Source organism: Thamnophis elegans, chromosome 10 (genome assembly GCF_009769535.1).
Source record: "Thamnophis elegans isolate rThaEle1 chromosome 10, rThaEle1.pri, whole genome shotgun sequence".
In the NCBI taxonomy this organism is placed as follows: Eukaryota; Metazoa; Chordata; class Lepidosauria; order Squamata; family Colubridae; genus Thamnophis; species Thamnophis elegans.
The window spans coordinates 45,204,445-45,227,815 of record NC_045550.1 but is presented as its reverse complement, the minus strand read 5'-3'; the positions used below and the strand labels follow the sequence as shown (position 1 = coordinate 45,227,815).

Sequence of the window (23,371 nt, the reverse complement as noted above, 5' to 3'; positions counted from 1 at the left end):
TTCATATTTAAAATGAAATTTTAATTAGGTTCTCAATACAAAAATGTGAATCCATGCTGGGAAAAGAGGAAATGTCAGAAGCACAGCAAGGTACATTCCAGAAGAAAATGGAGTTAAGTTTCCCTCATCTGATTATCTTTATAAATAGTCTTGGTACATATAAAAATAAATAAATGTTGTCTATCTTAAAGTTATATTTCTAAAAATGTGCACTCTACTTACTCCAGAATAATGCTATTAAAGTTAACAGTAATCATTCCAAGCTGGTATAGTGCCTTCACTTTCAGCTATTAAGCAAATAAAAGGAGGGTAACTGTGAACTCATGATTTATTTTCCCATACTACTCACTTGTACCACAATTTCACAACACCAACATGTAGGGAGAGTTAGTTGAAGTTTATGTATCATTGGACATTTATCAGGGTTATCTCTCTCTCTATCTCTCTCTCTCTCTCTCTCTCTCTCTCTCTCTCATCTGATTTGCATAAGGACTGAAACAACAGAATATGCTGTTGGTTGCATGGATATGATCTTACTCTTTTTAACCCTATTTATTCATTTCTAACGCAGTAACCTACAAAGTATACATTTAGACTCAAATCTGTCATTATAAATCAAACAAAAAAATCATACAAAAGAAACTTATATCATTTGGGGCATATAAGCATGTTGGAAGTAATCTTATACTACTAGACTCAATGTTGCTTGTTGCTTAAAAGTTTCAAAACAGTGGTTTTCTATATGCCCAGAGAAGAAAGCATTTTAGTTTATCCATAACTTTTATTTTGACTTTATTTTAAGAAAAGCCATGGGCTTTCCAAACCACTTTAAGACTAGAATATGTGATAACCTATTTGAGACCCCCCCCCCCACACACACACACCCTTCTTGTAATGTGAGTGTTTCTTCCACTGCATTTGGAAGTGGCAAAAATCCCAATATCCACCCAAACTATGTGGTATAAACCTCAACATTAATCTAATCTACACATTTTATAACAAGTCAATCAAGAACTAAAGAATGAATGTCGCATGGAATCCTAGAATATTCACAGTATAAAAGAATACAATCTTTAAGAATGAAGAAAATCCATTCTTTTTCTCTTTCTGATTTTTGACAACCTTTCTAATATTTAAAGCCTTTATTGCAATGTGGTTAAATGGAGTGTTAGATAAAATTGTTAGAGTACCTGATGAAGCTCATTCAATCTATATCATTAATTACTTAAAATAATTCTCATTTTAACCCGATTTCCTCAGGTGGGTTGAAGTTTAACAGAGCTGCCAACTCTAAGAAGAAACTAAAGGATTGTAATTTAGTTATAGTATATATGAGAATCTCTCACTGGACTGAATGCAACCATAAACTAATATGTAAGGAATCAGTTTTCTACTTGGTGAGCAGATAACAGATTACAAATGAGGATAAACTGGTTCTCAATTTGTGCCCATTCAGCTTTTAAAGGAATTAATCTGAAAATACAAGAAGCAATTTAGTTTTAGAATTTAATAATAAGGGAGGTTTTCATCTTCTAACAACTGATTGGGAGTAAGCACTATTGATCTTAATGGGATTTACTTTGTAGAATGTTTATGACAGCTCTGTGCTAATCCAGAAAATCAAGCAAAATAACTATTTAAATGTTCTTGTTTCTTTTAAAGTTACATTTTTATTTATTTATTTATTTATTTGCCAAGTTTATAACCCACCCACCTTGCAAACAAGTGACTTAAAAACCATTTACATTCTACCAAGCCAAACTGTTTTTTCTTATTTGGTGATAAATTAACAATAATAATACTGACTAAGGTCTTAAATTGAAAGCTATGCCTATATAAGTTTTTGAAAGGTAGGCTCACAATACTTCATCGTATATGCAAAACACCTCTTTTTTTAATTGTTAAAGCTGCAGCGTTATTTGCATTGCTACAACAACTGACCTTGGCTGTCCTGTTATTTAAATCTTTGTTTTTACTAGGCAGAAAAAAAGGAAAGCAAAACCAGCTTTGCAAAAGCCTATTGGAGTACACCAATTAAAGGGCTATCATTTTGGTACCTCTTTAATAAAACCTAATGATCAAATTTTTGAAAACAAGATACATTAAGCTTCCATAAATTATGATCACAGGCCCAATCATGGGGGAAGGGGAGGAAGGATTTGTTACTGTTTCTGTTTTCATCATACCCCTAAAGTTTTATTAGAAAAAAATGAAATTGCCTTAAAAGAGAGAGCCATTTTTTTTATTGTAACCCATATCGTAAAATATCTAAAACTCTTGAATTTCTTATAATTTTAATTAGGAGAATGCTATTTCATTTAATTTTTAAAAAATGAAATTAATAACAATAATAATAGCAACTGCTTACTTTGGAACTATTTTAGTACTTTTAATACAAGGGTTCGATATTCAGATAAAAAGATAAAAAACTCATCTATCTCCAAAGTTAGCGTAGGATTTTGAGAAGGAAGTCAATATTGTTGTATCTTAATGCAGCTAGTTAAGCATCATTTCCCTTTTTACAAATAGACTTTCTAGTTCTATAGTTATATAAATAGTCACGTCTGTATGGATAATACTTGGTAAAAAGATGAACACTTCAATGAAAGGATACTGGAAGCAGACCAGGAATCCCAAATTTTACGGTTGAACAAAAGTTCTATAAATTATTGTATCTATCAGGTTTTCCAACTCAACAGAAGTTACTGAAGACATTCAACCAGGCACTGCTTGTTAAGCATACACTTTATGACATATTAGAATGAAGCCAGGTTAAGTAGTTGATGGACCTCTGTCAGTCTTATTATTTAAGCTTAATTTCAGTATTTCTTTTTCTCCCTTTCCCAAGACATAACAGACACCTTGCTTTGTGCATCTAGGTCATGAATTACAGTTGATTGTTGACATAATCAGCATTCTTGCTCTGGGAAATTTTAACACTTGACATAACTTCCACAGCCTACATAAGCCCTTGTGCCTTTCACAGAATGTATTTGAATTGTGCAACCATCAAAAGAAAGGCTGCACTTTTAAACTCCAAATGGCAATTTCTTAATTATAAAAACTTAAGCAGAAGTATAAATGTATGATTCCAACAAACAGAAAAATAAAAAGAGGCATGCATTTTCTGCAATGCATTCTCGTGATTAGAAATGTTTAACTTTCTCCTTCAAAATCCAACAGTGTTATAATAACAGCAGTCTTAATTCCAGCATAGAACAAGCCACGTCAGGGATAAGATGGCATAGTAAGCAATGCTGCCCAAAAGGACCTCCAAATCAGATTCACACTAGGGAAATGGAAAAGCCATGAGGACACTCAGGAATATCATTTCTAAAAATAGGATGACCTGCCTATACATGAATAGGTCAACAATCTTTGTGCACAGTGGAGAGGGAAATTATAATAGCAGCTAGTAAATATCTAAACTCACTCAAAGCAAAAAAAATTCTAATAATGATTTAATCAGAAAAATAAAAATTGTATATATGACTATATAAATATTTTAGTAATTTTTGTGGCATTCAAATATGTCCATCTCCTCAAAGAAAACAAAAATAGATGACTTCTTCATGTGGACAGTTTGTTATTTCAAATGCATTTGAAAAGTCAAAAATATGTCCAGTTTTTATATTTTATTGCAAAGCAGAACACAAATTTCATTAGAAGAAACTGAAAAATGTACTTTTATCTCATACTAAGTTAAACTTGGACAAAAACAGGCATTTAAATAAAAGCTTTTGCCAATGAAAAGAAATAAAATCTTGAGGTACAGCCAGTCCTAGCTCAGTGCTAAAGAATTTCTTCAGCATGTGACTAAATTCCTGAAAAGACCCATGTTTCAATGAGAATTTTCTCAATATCACAATACACTTTACAAATTATGAATGTGGATAAACAACAAACCTATCTATGATTTATATCATATCTACTATCAAGATATTTCATGCTTTTAACAACTCAATTCCACAAGATAAATGGTAAACAGAGTCCAAATATTTTATTAAAATAGTAATGTGGAGTGACATAGATCAAGTTACAGCACAGAAAACATTGCAAACAATAGCTTTGGGAACATATTCAGAAAAGTAATTCTTCAATTCAGAAGAAAAGCACTGATCCCATTTCAGCTATATCCTAAAGCAAGATTGAAAGAAGATACTGAAATCTGAATATATGCTTCAAAATGCTTTTAATGTACTCTAAGGTTTGAACAAAACACAGTCAAGTAACTAAAGGTTTTACAGAAGCACTCACCAAACTTTAACTTTGGAAATGTTGTTTTGTATTGTATTGTATTTTGGCTTTGCTAGTACTGTAAATTATACCTATTTGGTCAAACAATTATGTAAGTCCAGAAAAACAATTATTTCAAAATTTAGGTTGAGTGCATTGTTTGAACTTGGCCAAGATGTAGTATCACATGAACTAGATAATCATTTTTTCTAAGTTTTATAACATGATGAATAGGATATATAGCAATAGCAATAGCAGTTAGACTTATATACTGCTTCATAGGGCTTTCAGCCCTCTCTAAGCAGTTTACAGAGTCAGCATATTGCCCCCAACAACAATCCTGGTCCTCATTTTACCCACCTTGGAAGGATGGAAGGCTGAGTCAACCCTGAGCCAGTGAGATTTGAACAGTCGAACTGCAGAACTGCAGTCAGCTGAAGTAGCCTGCAGTGCTGCATTTAACCACTGCGCCACCTCGGCTATATCCCAAAGTAAAATTCAAATTACAAACAACTTGAGAATCTAAAGTGATTCTTGGTTTACTAAATGTCCTACTCCAACTTAATCTAGGTACCTTTCTAATTAAAAAAAAGTCAGAACAGTAAAAAAAGAAGAAGCAGGAGATACATGACTAGAAATATCCTATAAAACAATAAAAATAAAGCTTACAAAAGTTCAACCTATTACCCTGTCCGAAGGTTTGGGAGAACAGCCAAGTTTTCACTACCTTTGGAAACATCAAGCATATGTTATCATCAAGCGTTCCTTTGGTCAGATGCCCTATTTAGACAATCAGTTAATCTTAATTCATTATCTTGAGGACATTACATTCCATCTCTAACTTGGAACATCAGACACAAAATATACTATGCATCTGTGCACACAGCAATCCAGAACACTGGTGGCAGAGCATTCCACATCCTGTGGAAATCTCTCAAAATGCAGTCCAACAATAAATCTGGCAGTACATACAGATGCTGTGGGAAAGGCTATGTTAGATGGACTGCATCAGGGCGGAGCTGTTCTGCCCTAAGCACATGGCCTGAGGATGCTCTGATAAAATAATTTCCAGGCATAGCTTCAACAATCAATCCTTTCCAGACTTCAATTACTCTCACTAAAGGAAACTTTTTGCTGATTTATTTAGTGTAAGGAAAAATGTGCTGCATATTTGGCTGTTGTCCACCTATATGACTAACTGATTTGGCTTAAGTGTTGTGTATTTGAAATTCAGGACAAATTAAAAATAGGACTATTTCTCTGGGATTAAGTTACAGATATCAACTTTGCTGTTTGGCACTCTTTGGAATTCTCATATCAGTATAAATAAGTGCTGCCACCACACAGTATACTGGGATATTTACTGCTTGTAAACAAGATGTGCTTTTAATCTGGCAAGTCTTACCCCTGTCCTCCAGATTTGCTAATCATGCTCCCATTTCTCCAATTTCAAAAGCTTATCACTTTTTTAAAAATTTAATAAAACAGATTCCTGTGAAGTTGGAATCAGGTAAATTTGCCAGAGACTCAAAGAATGACAATTTTAATAAATTGTTATTCCATAGTACTTTTGTTTGTGGTTCTCTGTGCCTATGTACACATACAAAGGACATTCACTGTGATAGAGAAGTAAAGTAACTGCACAGTTACAAGTATGTAGAGACAGCTTGGACTGCCATTCAAACGAGCTACTATGTCCTGCAAGAGATACAGCTGCTTTACAAATCTTAACAGAAACACTTCTTTCATATATATGCTGTGAAACACCTCTTTCAAACATTTTGATGAATCCTAGTAAACAGCCAGCAAGAATAGTAAGGCATGTCCCAACACAATTATAATGTTGTGTCTAATATCATAATAGATTGAAAATTATACTATTTTAGCAAGGCATTAAGTAAATAAGTACTTTCTGTCCTGATTCTTCTTTAGTTTATTTGTTGTTGTTGTTGTTGTTAATCTTTAGTGAAATTCACAGTCTTTGGGGCTGGTTGGTAGCTCAACAGCTCGAGTCCTAACCAATAACCCAGGAACTGTTAAGGTAATGCCGGAGGATATAAGCTGTTTCAAGTAAGGTGGTTTTTTTGTAGAATCAGAATGTTCAAGTTGTTGTTGTTGTTGTTGTTGTTGTTAATAATAATAATAATAATAATAATAATAATAATAATAATAATAATAACTGTTGATCACATACTCAGCTGCTGTAAAAAAATCGCGCAGACTGATTATAAATTGCGGCACAATTCAGTAGCACAAATGATCCATTGGAATTTGTGCAAAAATTATAATATTAAAACAGCAACAAACTGGTGGGAACATCAGCCTGAAAAAGTCACCGAAAATCAGATGGTCAAGATCTTGTGGGATTTCCGTATACAAACCGACAAAATACTGGCGCATAATACACCAGACATCACACTGGTTGAGAAAAATAAGGTCACAATCATAGACATCGCAATACCAGGTGATAGCAGGGTCGCCGAGAAGGAACATGAAAAAATCGCAAGATACCAGGACTTAAAAATCGAAATTCAACGACTATGGCACAAACCAGCAGTGGTAATTCCAGTGGTAATTGGCACACTGGGTGCTATTCCAAAAGCACTGGAATCACATTTAAAACAGTTAAAAATTGACAAAATCACCATCAGTCAAATGCAAAAAGCCGCACTGCTTGGATCTGCACGCATATTAAGAAAATACGTTACGACGTCCTAGGCCCCTGGGTGGGGCCCGACTAGTAACCAATGCCAAATCCGGTGAAACAACTGGCCGCTGTGATACAATTGTATAATAATAATAATAATACTCTCAATGCTACCACTGACAATCATTTTGAAGAAGATGAACTATGGATACGAACTTGCAAAGAAAGGACTGAAAATTTCGCACTTGGTGTATATGGACGATTTGAAGCTGTTTGGTAAGACAAAAGCTGAACTGAATCTATTAATTGAAAGCCAAAAGAATTTAGCCAAGACATTGGTATGCAGTTTGGAATTGACAAATGTGCAACAATTGCAACCAAAGCAGGCAAGGTCATAGAAGATGATGGAATAGAACTTGAGAATGAAGAAATGATAAAGGCAGTAAAACCAGAAGAAGATAACCTTCTTCTGGTTTTACTGCCTTTATCATTTGGGGATTTTAGAGGCCTCTGACTTAATACATAATAAAGTCAAGGAATTAACTTCAGCCAAGTACATTCAACGAATTCTCAAGATATTAAAGTTCAAATTGAGTGGAGGAAACATCATAAAAGTCATAAATACCTGGGCTATACCTGTTATTCGATACTCTACAGGAATAATTGACTGGACTCAGATGGAGTTGGACAATTTGGACAGAAAAACAAGGAAGCTTATGACAAGGAATCATGCTTTTCACCCTAAAAGTGATGTTGACCGATTATAGCTACCAAGAGCAGAGGGTGGTCGAGGACTCCTACAAATAAAACAGACTGTGGAAGAAGAAAAACACAGCTTGAAAGATTACATCCAGAAAGTGAAGAACCAATGATTAAGGAAGTAAATAAAGGAGGCCTTTTAAAGACAACTAAGTCACAAGCTGAACATAAGAAAGAAATAATTGAGAAGGGAGCTGAAAGTTGAAAAAACAAAGCTATGCATAGCCAATACTTGAAAAGTATTGAAGGCAAAGCTGACTAAAAGCTAACTTGGAACTGATTAAGATCAAAAACACTGAAAAAAGAAACAGAAGGCTTTATTTTGGCAGCTCAAGAACAAGCCTTAGCCACAAACTGCATGAAGGCAAAAATTCAACATGTTACCACCAACAGCAAATGTCACCTCTATAATGAGAAAGACAAGGCAGTCGACCACTTGATCAGTGGGTGCAGCAAAATTTCACAAACTGACTACCTACAATGCCATGACCGTGTTGCTAAGATCATTCACTGGAAATTGTGCCAAAAGTTTGGATTTCAGTACAGCAAAAACCACTGGGAACACCAGGTTCAGAAGGTTTTAGAGAATGAGAAAGTCAAGATCTTGTGGGACTTCAGAATTCAGACTGACAGGCACTTGGCCCACAACACACTTGACATAACAATAGTTGAAAAGAAAAAAGTATGGTTCATTGACATTGTAATACCTGGAGATGCACAAATTGAAGATAAACAAGAAAAAATCACAAAGTATCGGGACTTGCAAATTGAAGTTGAGCGACTGTGGAAAAAGAAATCGTGTGTTGTCCCGATTGTAATTGGAGCCCTTGGAGCAATACCCAAAGGGCTACCTCACTATTTGGAAATTTTAAATTTATCAGACTAGAACATTCTGATTCTACAAAAAACCACCCTACTTGGAACAGCTTATATCCTCCGACATTACCTTAACGTAGGTCCTTGGTTAGGACTCGAGCTGTTGAGCTACCAACCAGCCCCAAAGGCTGTGAATCTCACCAAAGATTAACATAATAATAACAACAACAACAATTCTTTTTGCAGGGGAAGGAGAGACAGACATTGCTTTGTGAATGATATTAAGCCTTTTAGTGGTTTCAGCTATACTTTCTGTTTATTTCTATTAACAAAGAAATGCAATCCAAGAAGACTTGGATTGAGACTGGAGAGTGCACATGTTCTAATGCTTTGGATTCAAGTCTGGACCAATCTTTTTCAAATTTGGCAACCTTTAAAATGTGTTAACTGGGATTCCTCAGTCACCATGCTAAGAAGCCAAAACACCTTTAAATTGCTAAGTTTGAAAACACTGGTCTAGACTCTGGGCATAAACTGCATAAATGGTTGTTTCTTTCCATTTTCCTATTACTGTATTACAAAAAAGAGACATGGAGAAGAGACATGGACCTCCTTGCCACCCAGTTAAGTCATCATAACAAATTAAAATGAAGATTATCATTCAATTATATTCAAGAGCTTTCTTTACAACCTCATATATGAGGTTTCTTTACAACCTCATATATGTTTGCTAGGAAACTAGCTCTACTAAAATCAATAAACACAGTAATGATTAGGCTGTTCACTGGAGTATCTGGTATGCACAAACTGCTTTCACAGAAACTGATTTATCAGAAAATAAATACACTGAAAAACATTGGAAAGTGTTTTTAAATATCTCATACAAATCAGCAATGTGTGGATTGCAGGTTTTAGTTTTTATAACAGTTTTTCTTAATTTCAGGAATTAACAAAAAAACAAAAACAAAAAGACAGAATCAGGCAGAAATTTGGTCATACAAAAACATAAAAATCCTCTAAAATGGAAAGTCCAATATACTACTACAACTATTTTTTAAGTAGCTTTGGGCCAAGAAGTACTTAAAGAATATGAAAGCAAATGTTTACTTTGAATAGGTTCAAGGGCTCTCTTCACTTGTCAATTTGAAAAAGGAAAGTTCACACTTGAATTCAATGCTAAACCTTGACAGCTATTTGGCTAGCACAAATTCGGCCTTTGTAATGTTTCTCCTTAATGAGATAAACGCTGAACATTTAAGAGCCATAGGCTCATTTCATGGTTGCAATAGCAATAGCAATAGCAGTAGACTTATATACCGCTTCATAGGCCTTTCAGGCCTCTCTAAGCGGTTTACAGAGAGTCAGCATATTGCCCCCAACAATCTGGGTCCTCATTTTACCCACCTCGGAAGGATGGAAGGCTGAGTCAACCCTGAGCCGGTGAGATTTGAACCGCTGACCTGCTGATCTAGCAGTAGCCTGCAGTGCTGCATTTAACCACTGCGCCACCTTGGCTCTTGCAGTATGACAGATGGAGTGAGTAAGGGAAAAGACAACACTTAAACCTCTACTGTCTTTAAGATGGAGGAAGCTGATCCACTACATCTCACAAAGTTATCTTTATTGTTTTTAATGCATTTATGATGGAAAGGAATCTGCAATATGCCAATAAAGAGTAACAGGCAGAGATATCAGTGCCTGCTCACCAGGGCATATTGTGATTTATGGAATGTAGCTGTCAATATAATTAACATTCATTGGCTTCTGAATAATTCAAGCTATCATGAACATGGTTGCTGCTCTTTTAACTGTTTAATAATCTATGTGATTCTTAGAAAATAAAATCCCTGAAACATATTTTTTTTCTTTCTAATATTTTGCCAGGCTTCCTGCAAGGAATTCATAACAACCTTAACCCTATCCTGTTTCTCCAAAAATGAGACCTCCCCAGATAATATGTCCAATTGGTCTTTTAAGTGCATGTGCTAAAATAAACCCTCCCAATGCTATCGATTTCTATTAATTTGCTGTTACCGTGTTTCCCTGAAAATAAGACAGGGTCTTATTTTTGTTTGAGCCCCGAAGTAAGCACTTGGGCTTGTTTTCAGGGAGGTCTTATTACTTTTGAGGCGCAGGAGGCGGCGAGCGTGGTAGCCTCATGGCTGCTTCTGGGTTGAAATATTTTCAGGGAGGGCTTATTTTTGGGGAAGGGCTTATTTTGGCACACACGCTCAAAAGCCAAAGTGGGCTTATTATCCAGGGAGATCTTATTTTCAGGGAAACAGGGTAATGATCTGATTTGTGTATTGTGGAACAGTCTTTCTATGAAGATCAGTATGAGTCCCTTTTTGCTATAATTTTGTCAGCTATTAAAATCAATCTGTTTTGGACAGCCTCGCCCTGATTTTATTTGAAACTGTCATCTTTTTTATTTTCTTTCTATTCTTGCAACAGAGTTATGCTTTTATTCTTGCATAGTGCTTGTTTATATTGTTTTTTTTTCTATGTGACCCACTAAGATTTGCTCATTTTTGTGGTGGCATAGAAAATATGTTTAGTAAATTATTAAATAATTTTGGTGATAATTTTGTAAAAGCCCAAGCCTGAGTATATATCACCCACCAACCTACAATCAGAAGTTATCTATTCCTGATGTAAACAAAACCGCTGTTATTATCATCCATATCACAAATAAGAGAACTAAAGTTCCAAAGAGAGTGATTCAGCTATGAAGCTTCCATAGAGATAAGATTTCTGCATTGTATCAATTGTATAATCAGAATTAGATCCAGATTAAAGTTAATGCTGTATAGCAAGAGACTTGAGTGCAAGTACCCAACTAAGCAAGGTTACCCATTGCTACTCTTATTGTTTGTACATATATGCAATAAAATTGTTATTGATGCATCCTTTAGTCAAAGGATAAGATACGATAACATCAAGACATCATAATTAAAAATATAAAGTATCACCTCTCATTAGTCCACTTATTCTATAACTAGCAAAAGCAAACAACATCTCAGGTGATAATTTTACAACTGAATCTGGAACCTTTTCTTCATCCCAAACATTGGCTGGTCAACTCATGATCAATGCTCTCTCATGCAAATGCACACCTATCTGTCTTGCAGAACAAAAGTTCCTATGTTTGCCCTAATATATTAAATGCAGTGGTATCTATGAGCATTGCCAAGCTCTGAGATAGTTCTGCCATTTGAGAGTCCTGCTCAGAAAGTATAAAATATTCTAAAAATAGCAAAAGGATATTGAAATATATCTGTCTCACAATTCAAATATACCTACCTCTAAGCAAGAATTAGAAACACATTTTGCTTTAGTGTTTGTTCACTTTCGTAAGCCTACAGAGATTTCAAAAGGTTTCTTTAATGCATATTGTTTGATAAACGTGTCATCATTTAGTTTTCATAAAGACAGGCTTTTTTTGTTAGTTCATTTGCTTATTTTTACTGAAATCCACATGACATAAGGTCATATTTTCACTCTTCTTTCTAGTATGGAAGTATGAATTTTAGGAACAATTTGTTATGTTGTCATACATTCCATTAAATATATTTAATAGATTAATATGTTTTCCCACTATAATGTTAGCACAATAAATACAATTCAATGAATGACTCATCTCTAAACTTTTTTGTTTGTGATATATAATATATAATTTATTATTATTACTAAATAAAATCAGATTTGTCTCAGCAGAGAGGCTAATTTCCTTTAAGTGACAAATGCATTTACAGAGAAAAAATGTATTAAATAATTTTCAGTTAGAATATTTTTTTTACAAAAGAACATAAAATGAGTTTTATTTTACAATCATATATAGATTGTCTGTATTAACCACGATTAAAGAATTCTCAATTATTCTTAATCATAAACAACACAGATTAAACCTTTATTTAGCATCAAATTTTGAGTTTGATAAACTTGGATGCTCAGCCAACATTTTAGCTAATGACTTTCCAATTAGGCTATAACAAATTGCTCTTCTGCCTTTAATAATAAGTAAGAAAACTGGGCTACTGAATTTGAATTCAGCATTTGCATTTGTCAGTATTTGAATTTGACCACTTGGCTGGACAGGATTTCTCATGTTTCACCTATTTTGAGACAGCTGCAGTGGCTGCCAATCCATTTCTAAGGCGAATGCAATGTGCTGTTCTTAGCCTTTAAGTAGCATGGTGTGATTATCTCAGGCAACAACCTTCCTGTCTTAATTGTGTGAATTTATGTGAACTACCCAGGATTGATTTAGCAGAGTATTATACATTTTTTTAAAACAGTAACTTTTACCAAACTCAGGTGATCCTATTAGGTAAGCCAAGGCCATTCATATATCTCATCACATTTTAGTAATCCTACCTCCTAAACTTGAGATTTCATATAAGAATTTTGAAACTGGCTTGGTTTTAAGAGATCTTGAAATTATTTTAAGAGATATTGTGACACCTCCTGTGAGACTTTCTTGTTGTTGTTAGTTGTGAAATCATGTCTGACCCATCGCAACCTCATGGACAATATTCCTCCAGGCCTTCCTGTCCTCTACCATCCTCTGGAGTCCATTTAAGTTCAAGCCTACTTCTTCAATGACTCCATCCAGCCACCTCATTGTCTGCTGCCTCCTTCTTTACACCTTTGCAAAAGTGTTGATCTCTTCTTCCTTTACTTTATTTATTATTCCTGTGTGTTTGTGTTTGTGTATTTATCAATCAGGATTTGATATATCATCATCTGGTACAAAATCTGTTCCATTTGAATCTGCTGGAGCCTTTCAAACTTCTTTGCTAAAATAGCATAGAAATAACTTCCTTCTCTGAATAAATTATGTACTTTCCTCAACTGGGAACAAGAGGATATTGATAGCCAATTCATGAATTCATGTCATTGTCTTGAAAGGAACAATGCTTAAATCAGGTAAAACCACAGCCCTCTTCAGGCATTCTGTACTGAAGGGTTCTGTCTAATAGTAGTAACTGTGAGAGGGATCTTGAAGTCCTTTAAATATGATACCTGGCTAGGTGGCTCAGTGGCTAAGACGCTGAGCTTGTCAGAAAGGTCAGCAGCTCGGTGGTTTGAATCCCTAGTATAGGTCTCCTGCATGAACAGGGGGTTGGATTAGATGACCTCCAAGATCCGTTCCAATTCTGTTACTGTTAATGAGCCAGCAGTGTGCTGCAGCTGCAAAAAAAGCCAACATAGTTCTAGGCTGCATAAACAGAGGGATAGATTCAAGATCACATGAAGTGTTAATACCACTTTATAATGCCTTGGTAAGGCCACACTTGGAATATTGCATTCAGTTTTGGTCGCCATGATGTAAAAAGATGTGAAGTCTCTAAAAAGAGTGCAGAGAACAGCAACAAAGATGATTAGCGGACTGGAGGCTAAAATATATAAAGAATGGTTGCTGTAATTGGATAATTGCCTAGTTTGATGAAGAGAAAGACTAGGGGTGACATGAGAGCAGTATCCAATATCGCAGGGGTTGCTACAAAGAAGAGAGAGCCAAGCTATTCTCCAAAGCATCTGAGGGCAGGACAAGAAGCAATGGATGGAAACTAATCAAGGAGAGAAACAACCTGGAACTAAAAAAAAATTTCCTGATAGTTAGAACAATTAACCAGTGGAACAACTTGCCTCCAGAAGTTGTGAACGCTTCAACACTGGAAGTTTTTAAGAAGAGATTGGATAACCATTTTTCTGAAATGGTATAGGTTTTCATGCATAAGCAGGGGGTTGGACTAGAACACCTCTAAGGTCCTTTCCAACTCTGTTATTCTATTTATTCTATTCTAAAGTCAAATATTCCATAAATATTACACAGATAACGTCTTCCTTCTATAAACATGTGCATGTCCAAAATAAAAACAAAAGACTCTGGTTCACTAAAGTGTAAACATCCATGAGAGAAAGATATTATTTGTCTGACATTGCCAATGGAATTGATTTACCTGAAACACTTAGTACAATGGTCATATAATTGTAGAGTTGGATGAAATCTAATCTAACCTCATGCAAAATCCACATCAGTGTCACTGATAGAGGGCCATTCAGATTGACTTAAAAGTCTCTAATGAAGGAAAATCACAAACAGTGAGACAGCATTAGGAAGCTTACAGTCAGATAGCTAGCACTGTCAGAAATATCTTCTTAAATTTAGTCAAAGTCCCTATTCCTTTAATCCACTGCATTGCTCCTAATTGATGATATAAGAAAAAAAAATTGCATTCTTATCACCACCTTCATCAAATTTACTAAATTAACCAACCTGTCATGTCTTAATTATTGTTTGTCCGTACTTAAGGTACAAATTGTTTCAACCTTTGAAACCACCTAATATTTTCCACAACATTAAGTATTTTGTAATTTAATTCAACAGCCATTCATCTGTTCAAAATAGTAACCCTTTGCAAACCAGCCTAACCATTAAACGATAATTTAACAGATGCTTAAAATAATATCAGGTTAGAAACAACTACTACCTGAGCTATATATATTTTTAGGCCTAGCAGGGAGACAATCAAGAAGGCTTCTATCACATTAGACAGGAACCTAATGTACATACTCTAATGTACAAAAATAAGTAAAAATCCATCTTCAAACTGAATTATTAAAAAAATGCAACATTTGAATGGCTTATTACAAATATCCTCAATCTTGGAGAGCATCACTATGCTAATATCTTGATTAAAAAGATTCAACTTTGAGCAAAATATATGAATTTCCTTACATTTTCATTTCTGGGTTTTAAAGCAAGGGCCCCAACCACTGGGATCAGCACCTGTCCGTGACCAACCAGGAACTGAGCCATGCGTGTGAGTGAAGGCCCATCTGTTCACACATGGGATCCAGGTAGCAGGTAAAACTGTTTCCTTTACGATCCATGGAAAAACCACCCAGAACTACGCTTTGAGGGCAGCTGTTCTAAAGCATCTAAAATTGACTTTTCATCTTATGATACTACTTGTTACTATTATCATCAGAACCATGGAAATACGTTTGAAATACATTCATGCTCCATAGCTAAATCTTCATTTAAAGACTATATAGTCACACCTTTCACCAAAATAATGTGGCTGGCATATTTATTTATTAAGACCAAAGAAATGAGATCATAAAATCAAGATACAAGCATGTTATAATGCATGCACTTGAGATTAAAAAAAAACGATTCCACTTCCAATTATTGAGCCAAAAACAAACAATGACCAGAAGTAATGGATCTTGGTTAATCAAGTTCCCAACTCCTGTGGAAACACCCAAACCTTCAATCCTTGAGAAAAGGAGGTCAGGCTTGAGCCTATCTGAATCTCTCATTCACCCCCTCTCCCCCCAAAACATGATTATTCTTCTTATTATTTAATAACCATTGAAGTATTAATTCTAATTCTGTAATATAATTGGGGGGGGGGGAGTTGCCTATAATGCCCTAGGTACCCCTACACAATTAACTATGCATTATTTTTAGCAAGCTTTTCTATTGTTTGTCTGTAACTTGAGATGCAGATATATATACTTACGGCTGTGCATGCTTTGAAAATTATTCATATATACTTCAAACTTCATAAAAGAACAGCATCCCTGCTATTCATTAAAGCAGTCCAACTATTTTTCAGGTATCTTTCTGGGGAAAAATATATTCAAGTGAATATATTCTTAAAACAGTGGTATCTTTTGTCAGGCCTGAGTGGAACCAGAAAACCAGCTGAGTTAATAAATAATAGAAATACGTCAGATTTCTCAAATAATTTAGATTATTTTTGAAACAAGCAGATTTCTAGGACTTGTCGCATGTTATGGAGGAGGGAACAGAAGAATATTCTATATCTAATGCTCTGATTAAGCAAGAAAGTGAAAGTTACTAAATAAAAATGTTAAAACTGAAAATATTTAAGGAATCAATCTTCTATATCTTCATTGCAATTAGCAATGATGACCCTTGCAATCAAGATAAACGATGGACATAATTTCAACACATGTTTCTTGAGGACAATACTAATCTTTACATCCATGTATCCTCGTGTTTGTGAGACCCAGCAGCTAACACACATCAATTTGTCTGATATTTGGACTACATTTTCTGGCTTATAATTCTTTATTTATTTATTTTTTAAAATACATACCTACTATTATGGAAAAATTATTTATAAAATTATTTAAGGAAACTGAACTTGATAAAACTCTACCAAATCAATAAAAAGAATAAAAGCCCTACATTACTATATGCTTCTCATTATTTTTAATTTTACCAACCTCTGCATCCTGGAATTATGTCTTTAGCATTGATTACTGGGGATCACTTTTTTTATACATCTGAATGCTTGTGGAAATGGCACACTAATATGAACAAAAACTGAATTTCTTTCCATAAGAATTTTCCATAAATAAATTCACTGCTTACCCAGGCACATTAAGACCGCCGAGTCTTACAACAATTTAAAAAAGGGGGAAACAATAGTGAAGACATCCATTTAACTTCAATTATTTGACTTCAAATGCACTCATCTATGATAATTAGGGGGGGAAGCTATAGTAGGAAAAGTGAGGTTTTTAATGCATAGGTATCCAGACATAATCATGATATTTGAAAAAAAAAGACAAAACATGCCTCATGACATCATAATGTCAGATACAAGTACATAAGTGATAAGGTTGGCATAACGACCTAACACACATAATTTCAATTGTCCCACAATCCCCTATATTTTAAAGCCTGCTTGCAACGGAAAATTTAACAAAGCAAATCCTCAGTGTCATGTAACATGCTCTGCTCAAACCTAGTTATGTTTAATTTTATGGTCAGGATTAAAGATCCCAATGAACCCAAACCTCATTTTAGCTGATCTGCCATGTTGTGCCAAGCTACCATTAATACCTACTATGAGTTAAATGCATGAGAGCCAATTGCTACACCAATTTGCAATTAGTTATTACATCAAGTTTATAAAGATCCAGAAGATATATGGTTTACATATGGGTCCCACCAATTAGAGAAAATGAAAATAAAGCAAGCTATGAAAGATTGTCGGCAACCTTTCAGGGTGACTGATTCTTTGAGCTCTTAAAAAATAGCTATAAAGCTTCACTCAACTAACTAAATATTTATAAACTTATTTATCTTATTTATTACTTTGTATATTCCCCTCCATATACAAAGTAAGTGATTTCTGAAAGATTTATTTTGGAAGTTTGAGAGTGCTGTTAAATTGGGTCTTTGGAAATCCCCCACAATTTCTGTTATTTCAGTAGAGACTTCCTTCTACCAAACAGGCTAACTAATATAACAAATATTTTCTGATTATTTTCATGATTGACTTTCATAATGTGATATACATGTGATTGTCTTTAAATTAACTAGAGAATGAGAGCAACTTAAAGCGTTAATATCATTACACTGCAGAAACGGGTAATAACACTCTTGAATTTTTCAAAGCCAATTTATAATCAATTTATTGCCAAGTTATTGTTGATTTTGAGTATTCTATATCTGTTGGCCTCCGATAATATAGAGCTGAGTATCAATAATTGTCCAGATTTTGTAGAACAGAAACTCCCATCATTCCTTCTTAATGGTCCTGTTTTCCTCATCTCTCCCATAAATCTATTTAATATTAACAGTTTCTGATATCTTCCCCTGAAGTCTGTGCTCTTTTGAGCTGAAGCAACTACTCAGATCTTAAGTGCTCTTTTAAGTAGTAGCACCCCATTTTACATTGCCATTTTGGAATTACTCATACATAACAGACGATTTTATACTTCATACATTGTTGAGACATATCATTGTTGAGACATATTCATGGGTGTAGGTATGCTGGTCTTGTTGTATTCAGGTCTTTTCCCGTGTAAGATTGAGATTGTCTTGGCAATGTTTCGGTGAGGTCTCACTCACCATCCTCAGGCTGGGCAGCTCCGATCACACTTTAAGCTGAAAACACCAGCCTGATGATGGCGAGTGAGACCTCGCCAAAACGTTGCCAACACAATCTCAATCTTACACGGGAAAAGACCTGAATACAACAAGACCAGCATACCTACACCCATGAATATGTCTCAACAATGATATGTCTCAACAATGTATGAAGTATAAAATTGTCTGTTATGTATGAGTAATTCCAAAATGGCAATGTATATAAAATAGAGATGTTTATATCTCACTTAACGTTATCCTGTAGCACCCAACTATAGGCCATAGCTAAACAGATGAAAGAATTTGCTTTTCCCAGTGTAACTGGGGACGTCTACTGTCCAGTCCATCAATATAAATGAATCCAGTCATAGATGAGGCACAGTTGAAAATCTGCCCCATTGCAGTAAAATTCCAAGTCCAAACATGTGGTTGTAATAGTAGTACTATTTCATTTTAATGAAAACAAGCAAAAGCACATATTTCTCTTCCAGTCTATCTAAGTGCATATTCATATATTACAAGTATCAGTTCTTTGCAAATTATTCAACCAGTGGAAAGGGGACTACATGAATCATTCATTTATTATTAACCACATCATTTTCTGTTACACACAGGGCTGTCCTGTTTCTCAACCAAATCCAGTTAACCAATGCTGTTTCTGCTCTCATAAACGAACACTGTTTGCAAGAGCAGAATGAAACAATTCTGGGATACCGGGGTCAAAATAAAGGGATGGAAAATACCATCATCTAACCAATAAAGGTGGAAATATATTTGTAAGCAGTAGCTTTAGAAATGTTAAACATCATTCTTCCATTGAAAAAGTAAGGCATAGTGAATAGTGCCTTAACTATATATAATACAAAGTCCATGATCTTCTCAGCTAACTTTTAAACAAGTGATCCTTACATTGACAATATCAGTAATATATTCAAATCCTACACAATTTCAGGATAGGAAGTATTCTCAAATCTTGAACTTCAACCCTGTTTCTCTTATACAGCAGAAATCCAAACATAATAACACTCAGGAGCAACTAATTATTAAAAGACATTACTTTTACTTTTCATTTTTACCCAGCACACACAAAGTACTATATGAGTTCAGTTTTCCATTTTTTTCTTTTTGAAGGAAATCATGCTGTCCTTAAGATTAATAAACTTACTGCAGCATGAGATTTCAAAATAGCATTGCTTTAACATGACTCTTTGACGAGGCAAGGTACAGCCTGTAATAGCACACACCTTCGTCAGTTCATTAGTATTTAAGATGCAACCTGACTCTTTGTTTACTTGTTGTTTGTTTTTGTTTTGCACTATCACAGATTAAACACAACTCCTTTTCTACATTAGCAAATAAATAACTTTTAAAATTCCAACAAAAATACAATGTAATTCTACAATAAGGGCATTTTCAAGAAGACAGAAAATTGATCTTTCTGCAAATTTCCTATAGCTTTAAAACAAAATAGCTACATCATATACCCATCCACAAAAGCAAACATCTGGATGATTTTATGATCTGAAACTATTACACGTAACTTAATAATTTGGCTAATATCAATATTCTAGTTCTTGCTTTTGTCTTATGTCCTAAAAAGAATGATAATATTTACTCACTTTCAATGAATCAAAGCAGGCGATTACGCGTCCATTTTCAACTTGGCAGCTTTTCGATGGATGTGCAAATTTACATTCCGCATCTGGTCGTGAGCAAGTCCCTCTTTGGAACTCTCGACATACTTCCAGTGTTAGCCATTTTGTGTCCCGGATTGGTGTGACACTTACAGCCATGTTTAGATTTTACAGGTAGTTAAAATTGTCAATGAAATGAACAAATTAAAAAAGGCCAAACTGATAAGACTGGAAATGATGAAAAATGTCACCTCCAAAATATTTCCCCAGTTCCCGAGCCCAATGGTAAAAGATGTAAAATTGTGTTGTTGCGACAGTAAGGAAGAGATATTCCCTCTAGAAAGTCACAGCATGAAACTGTCAATCAAAAGGGGGAAGGGGGAGGTTAAACTTAGAGAAATGCTAGGATCAAAAGTAAGAGGACCATTTAAAAGTGTGCCTTCGAACTAGCCTTGTGCTCTCAGTAACCCATTCTGAATGCCGATTTGGAGCCCCAAACGCAAGCAGCAAAAAAACGTGGCAGACCCTCGGACACAGAATTTTTCAAGCTGCTCTCAGGAAAAGTTTCTCTCCACACACAGCTGAATCTGCAATAATTATTTGTTCTTAATTTTTGGTGTGGTGCAATTGGTAATGATTAGTTTGGCACAGACAGATGCAGCAGTTTAGAGCAACAAATCAAGAAACTGGTTTGGATCTCTCTTTTTTTTCACCTCCTCTGGGATTTTTTTTCCCCCTTTCTTTTCCTGGCAGAAGACTGCTCACTTTTCCAGCAAACTTTTATTTCTGTAAGATTAACTAAAGCAGCCTAGGGCAATGCCTGATGCTTAGAGGGGAGGGGTGGCTGGGCGAGAGGTGAGGGTGGATGTGGTGTCGTTGCAGTCTAGCTGGCAGCAAGCAAGGCAAAAGCAGAGACTGCTCTAGAAGCGATTCCAAGCAGCAGAGACGTCAGGAAAGGCACTTCTTAGTACCAACCTGTAGAAAAAACAGATAGGTTAAAATTTACCAAGCAGCATTTCACTGATGTCTCACAGCATAATCACGTAGCCATGTGCTCCTTCAGTCTACTACTTTACAGCACGATACCCTTTTCCGTTTCCAATAAAATACTTACAGTATAGCATATTGCAGCCAGCCATCACAGATTTATTAAAAGGGGGCCGTTTTCCCCTTCTGAAGCAAGGCATGATAGAGAGATAACCAATCACAGATAGGATTGCAGCAATAATCTGGGCAGGAAGCCAATAATGTACGCTGTCTTATGAAAGGTCGCGCCTGTCAGACATTCATTACTATGCTGTAAGCAGAGAAAATGTCCATCGGATGCTACTTATTCCCTTGCAAGAGGATGACCATGTGCGGGCTTTCAATTTACCCAACATGCAGTTAGAGGATTAAACCATGTTAGTTTTTAAATAGCTTCCAACAAGATCCCAAGTTCTTGTAGCATCCAGAGAGAGAGGAGAGAAGGGACTGGAAAGAGAGATCTCGGGGTGAGGGACGAGCAAGCTTCCTCCGAGCAGCTCCGTTTTAGATTGCTTTCCCCCTGCTTTGCATCGAGCGAGCTCGGCAGGCACAGAGCACGCCTACTGTATCTGACAGATGAATATAAAAGGAAGAGGGGAGTTCAGAAATGGTACAGTCTCCTGACCTATCCCATTCACTTCCTTTGAAAGCTCAAGTCCTGCCTCTTTCTTCCAGAGAAGGCAACACTTTTTTCAAGTGCTAGAGAACTATTCTCTTCAGTATGCCGAGGCACTGACAGCAGCGCCAAGGCAGGTTAGTTGGGAACATATAAAAAAACACCTTCCCCACCGCCCTAGGCAAAAGTCTGGCTTTAGCAAGAGGAGGTGGCCACAGGAAACCTGGCAACGCAGCGACAAGCCTGTATCTGGGACTAAAATAACCTCATACACGAAGCTGGCAATCTACTTTCAACCACAGGAGCGGATTTCAGATCAACATTTTCAGCAACAGCAGCAGCAGCAACGGCCAGCAAAGCTTCCTAATTCGCAGCAGAACCCATAGCTTTGCTCTTGTTGGCTTAAAATGGCTCCTATTTAGGGAGCAGTTCACTTTACATTTTTCTAACAGGGCACTGTGTTTGCCCAGCAAGGTGGGGAGAAATGAAGAAAAAGTTGACGATCCTTATTATTGTTCAGAGTGATCAAGAACTGCGATATTTCTTGACCCTTGGGGAAAGAACAGCCATTGTAAATTTTATAAATCAGATTAATTTGATGGGCATCCAGAATATTTAGATAGTTTTTGTTTGTTTCGTTAACTGGAGAAGCACTGTTCCTTATGCATTCTCACAATCATTGATACCATGCTTACTCCTCAGGATTCATTGTCCCTTCCTTTCAATAAATTCTTTACCCATTCTTTAGATCAAAACATCTAAAACTTGAGAAAAGAGTGATATAGGACAGCCCCATGCATGAAAATGCCTTTCTAATTCTCTATCCAAAATTCTAAGGTTTTTTTTTTTTGCTGGCCCTCAACATTTAAAAAGAAAGGATCTGCAAATGCAGAACTGTGTTAAATACTGTCATCTCTTACAAAAATCAATGGAGAACTAACATTATTGGCCCTGCTCTTTTCCTTCTGCTGCATTTTTAAAGACACTTTCAAGTCATTTTAAAGTCAATAAACTGTTGTAAATTGAGGACTACCTGTACTCAAATTATACCTTTTTGAGTTAATCGTGTTTATTCCCTGATAAATGAGCATCAGACTGACTCTTCGAAGAAATCCAAAGCATAAACACATGAAAAGGCTGTTGATTGTAAAACATTCTTACATCTACCCTTTGTTGTACTAAGGGACATGGAAAGTGCCATTATATCTTTTTTACTTGTATAGTATCAATTTAGCCATAAAGGGCAGAGAAATTCAATGAACCTGTCTTGTTATATCAGTTGAATTTGGTCTACAAAAATGTGAGCTTTTTCCAAACTATATGAATTGCTACAAATGTGCTACAATCATTAAGGTCCACTTGCAATATTTTTTTGGGGGAAAAAAACCCTTGGATTATTTTCATAAATAACTCAAGGGGGCAAACATATCTAATACTAGTTTCTCGTTCTATTTTTCCACAACAACCCTGTGAGGTGAATTTGGCAGAAAGAAAATGACTGGCCCCAAGTTTTCATGCCTAAGGACACAGTCTCCTGGTTTCTTGTCTAATGCCTATTCAGTTTAAATGTTCTTTAGAAGAGTTACGTTCTCTTCTTCCCGATCAGGACTAGAAGATCTCTGAGGTGCGTTCCAGCTCTATTCTGATTCTGAAGTTTCAATATGTAAGCTATAACTAACTGATGAGATACAAGTCAACAGAGTGACAATTTCTGA

The 23,371-nt window shown here is 35.5% G+C and overlaps 1 protein-coding gene across 4 annotated transcripts in view; it reads right to left on the bottom strand.

Moving 5' to 3' along the window:
• LOC116514448 (muscleblind-like protein 1) overlaps positions 1-23,371 on the bottom strand; it is a 142,037-nt gene that overhangs the window by 90,512 nt on the left and 28,154 nt on the right. For 3 of the 4 annotated variants that reach the window (XM_032226054.1, XM_032226056.1, XM_032226058.1), the window contains exon 2: positions 20,000-20,989. In XM_032226054.1, the coding sequence (XP_032081945.1) occupies positions 20,000-20,173 (174 nt within the window). In that variant the 5' untranslated portion in view covers positions 20,174-20,989. Of the gene's footprint in view, positions 1-19,999; positions 20,990-21,128; positions 23,044-23,371 lie in introns of those variants that run through there. The other variant, XM_032226055.1, reaches the window with a different exon arrangement.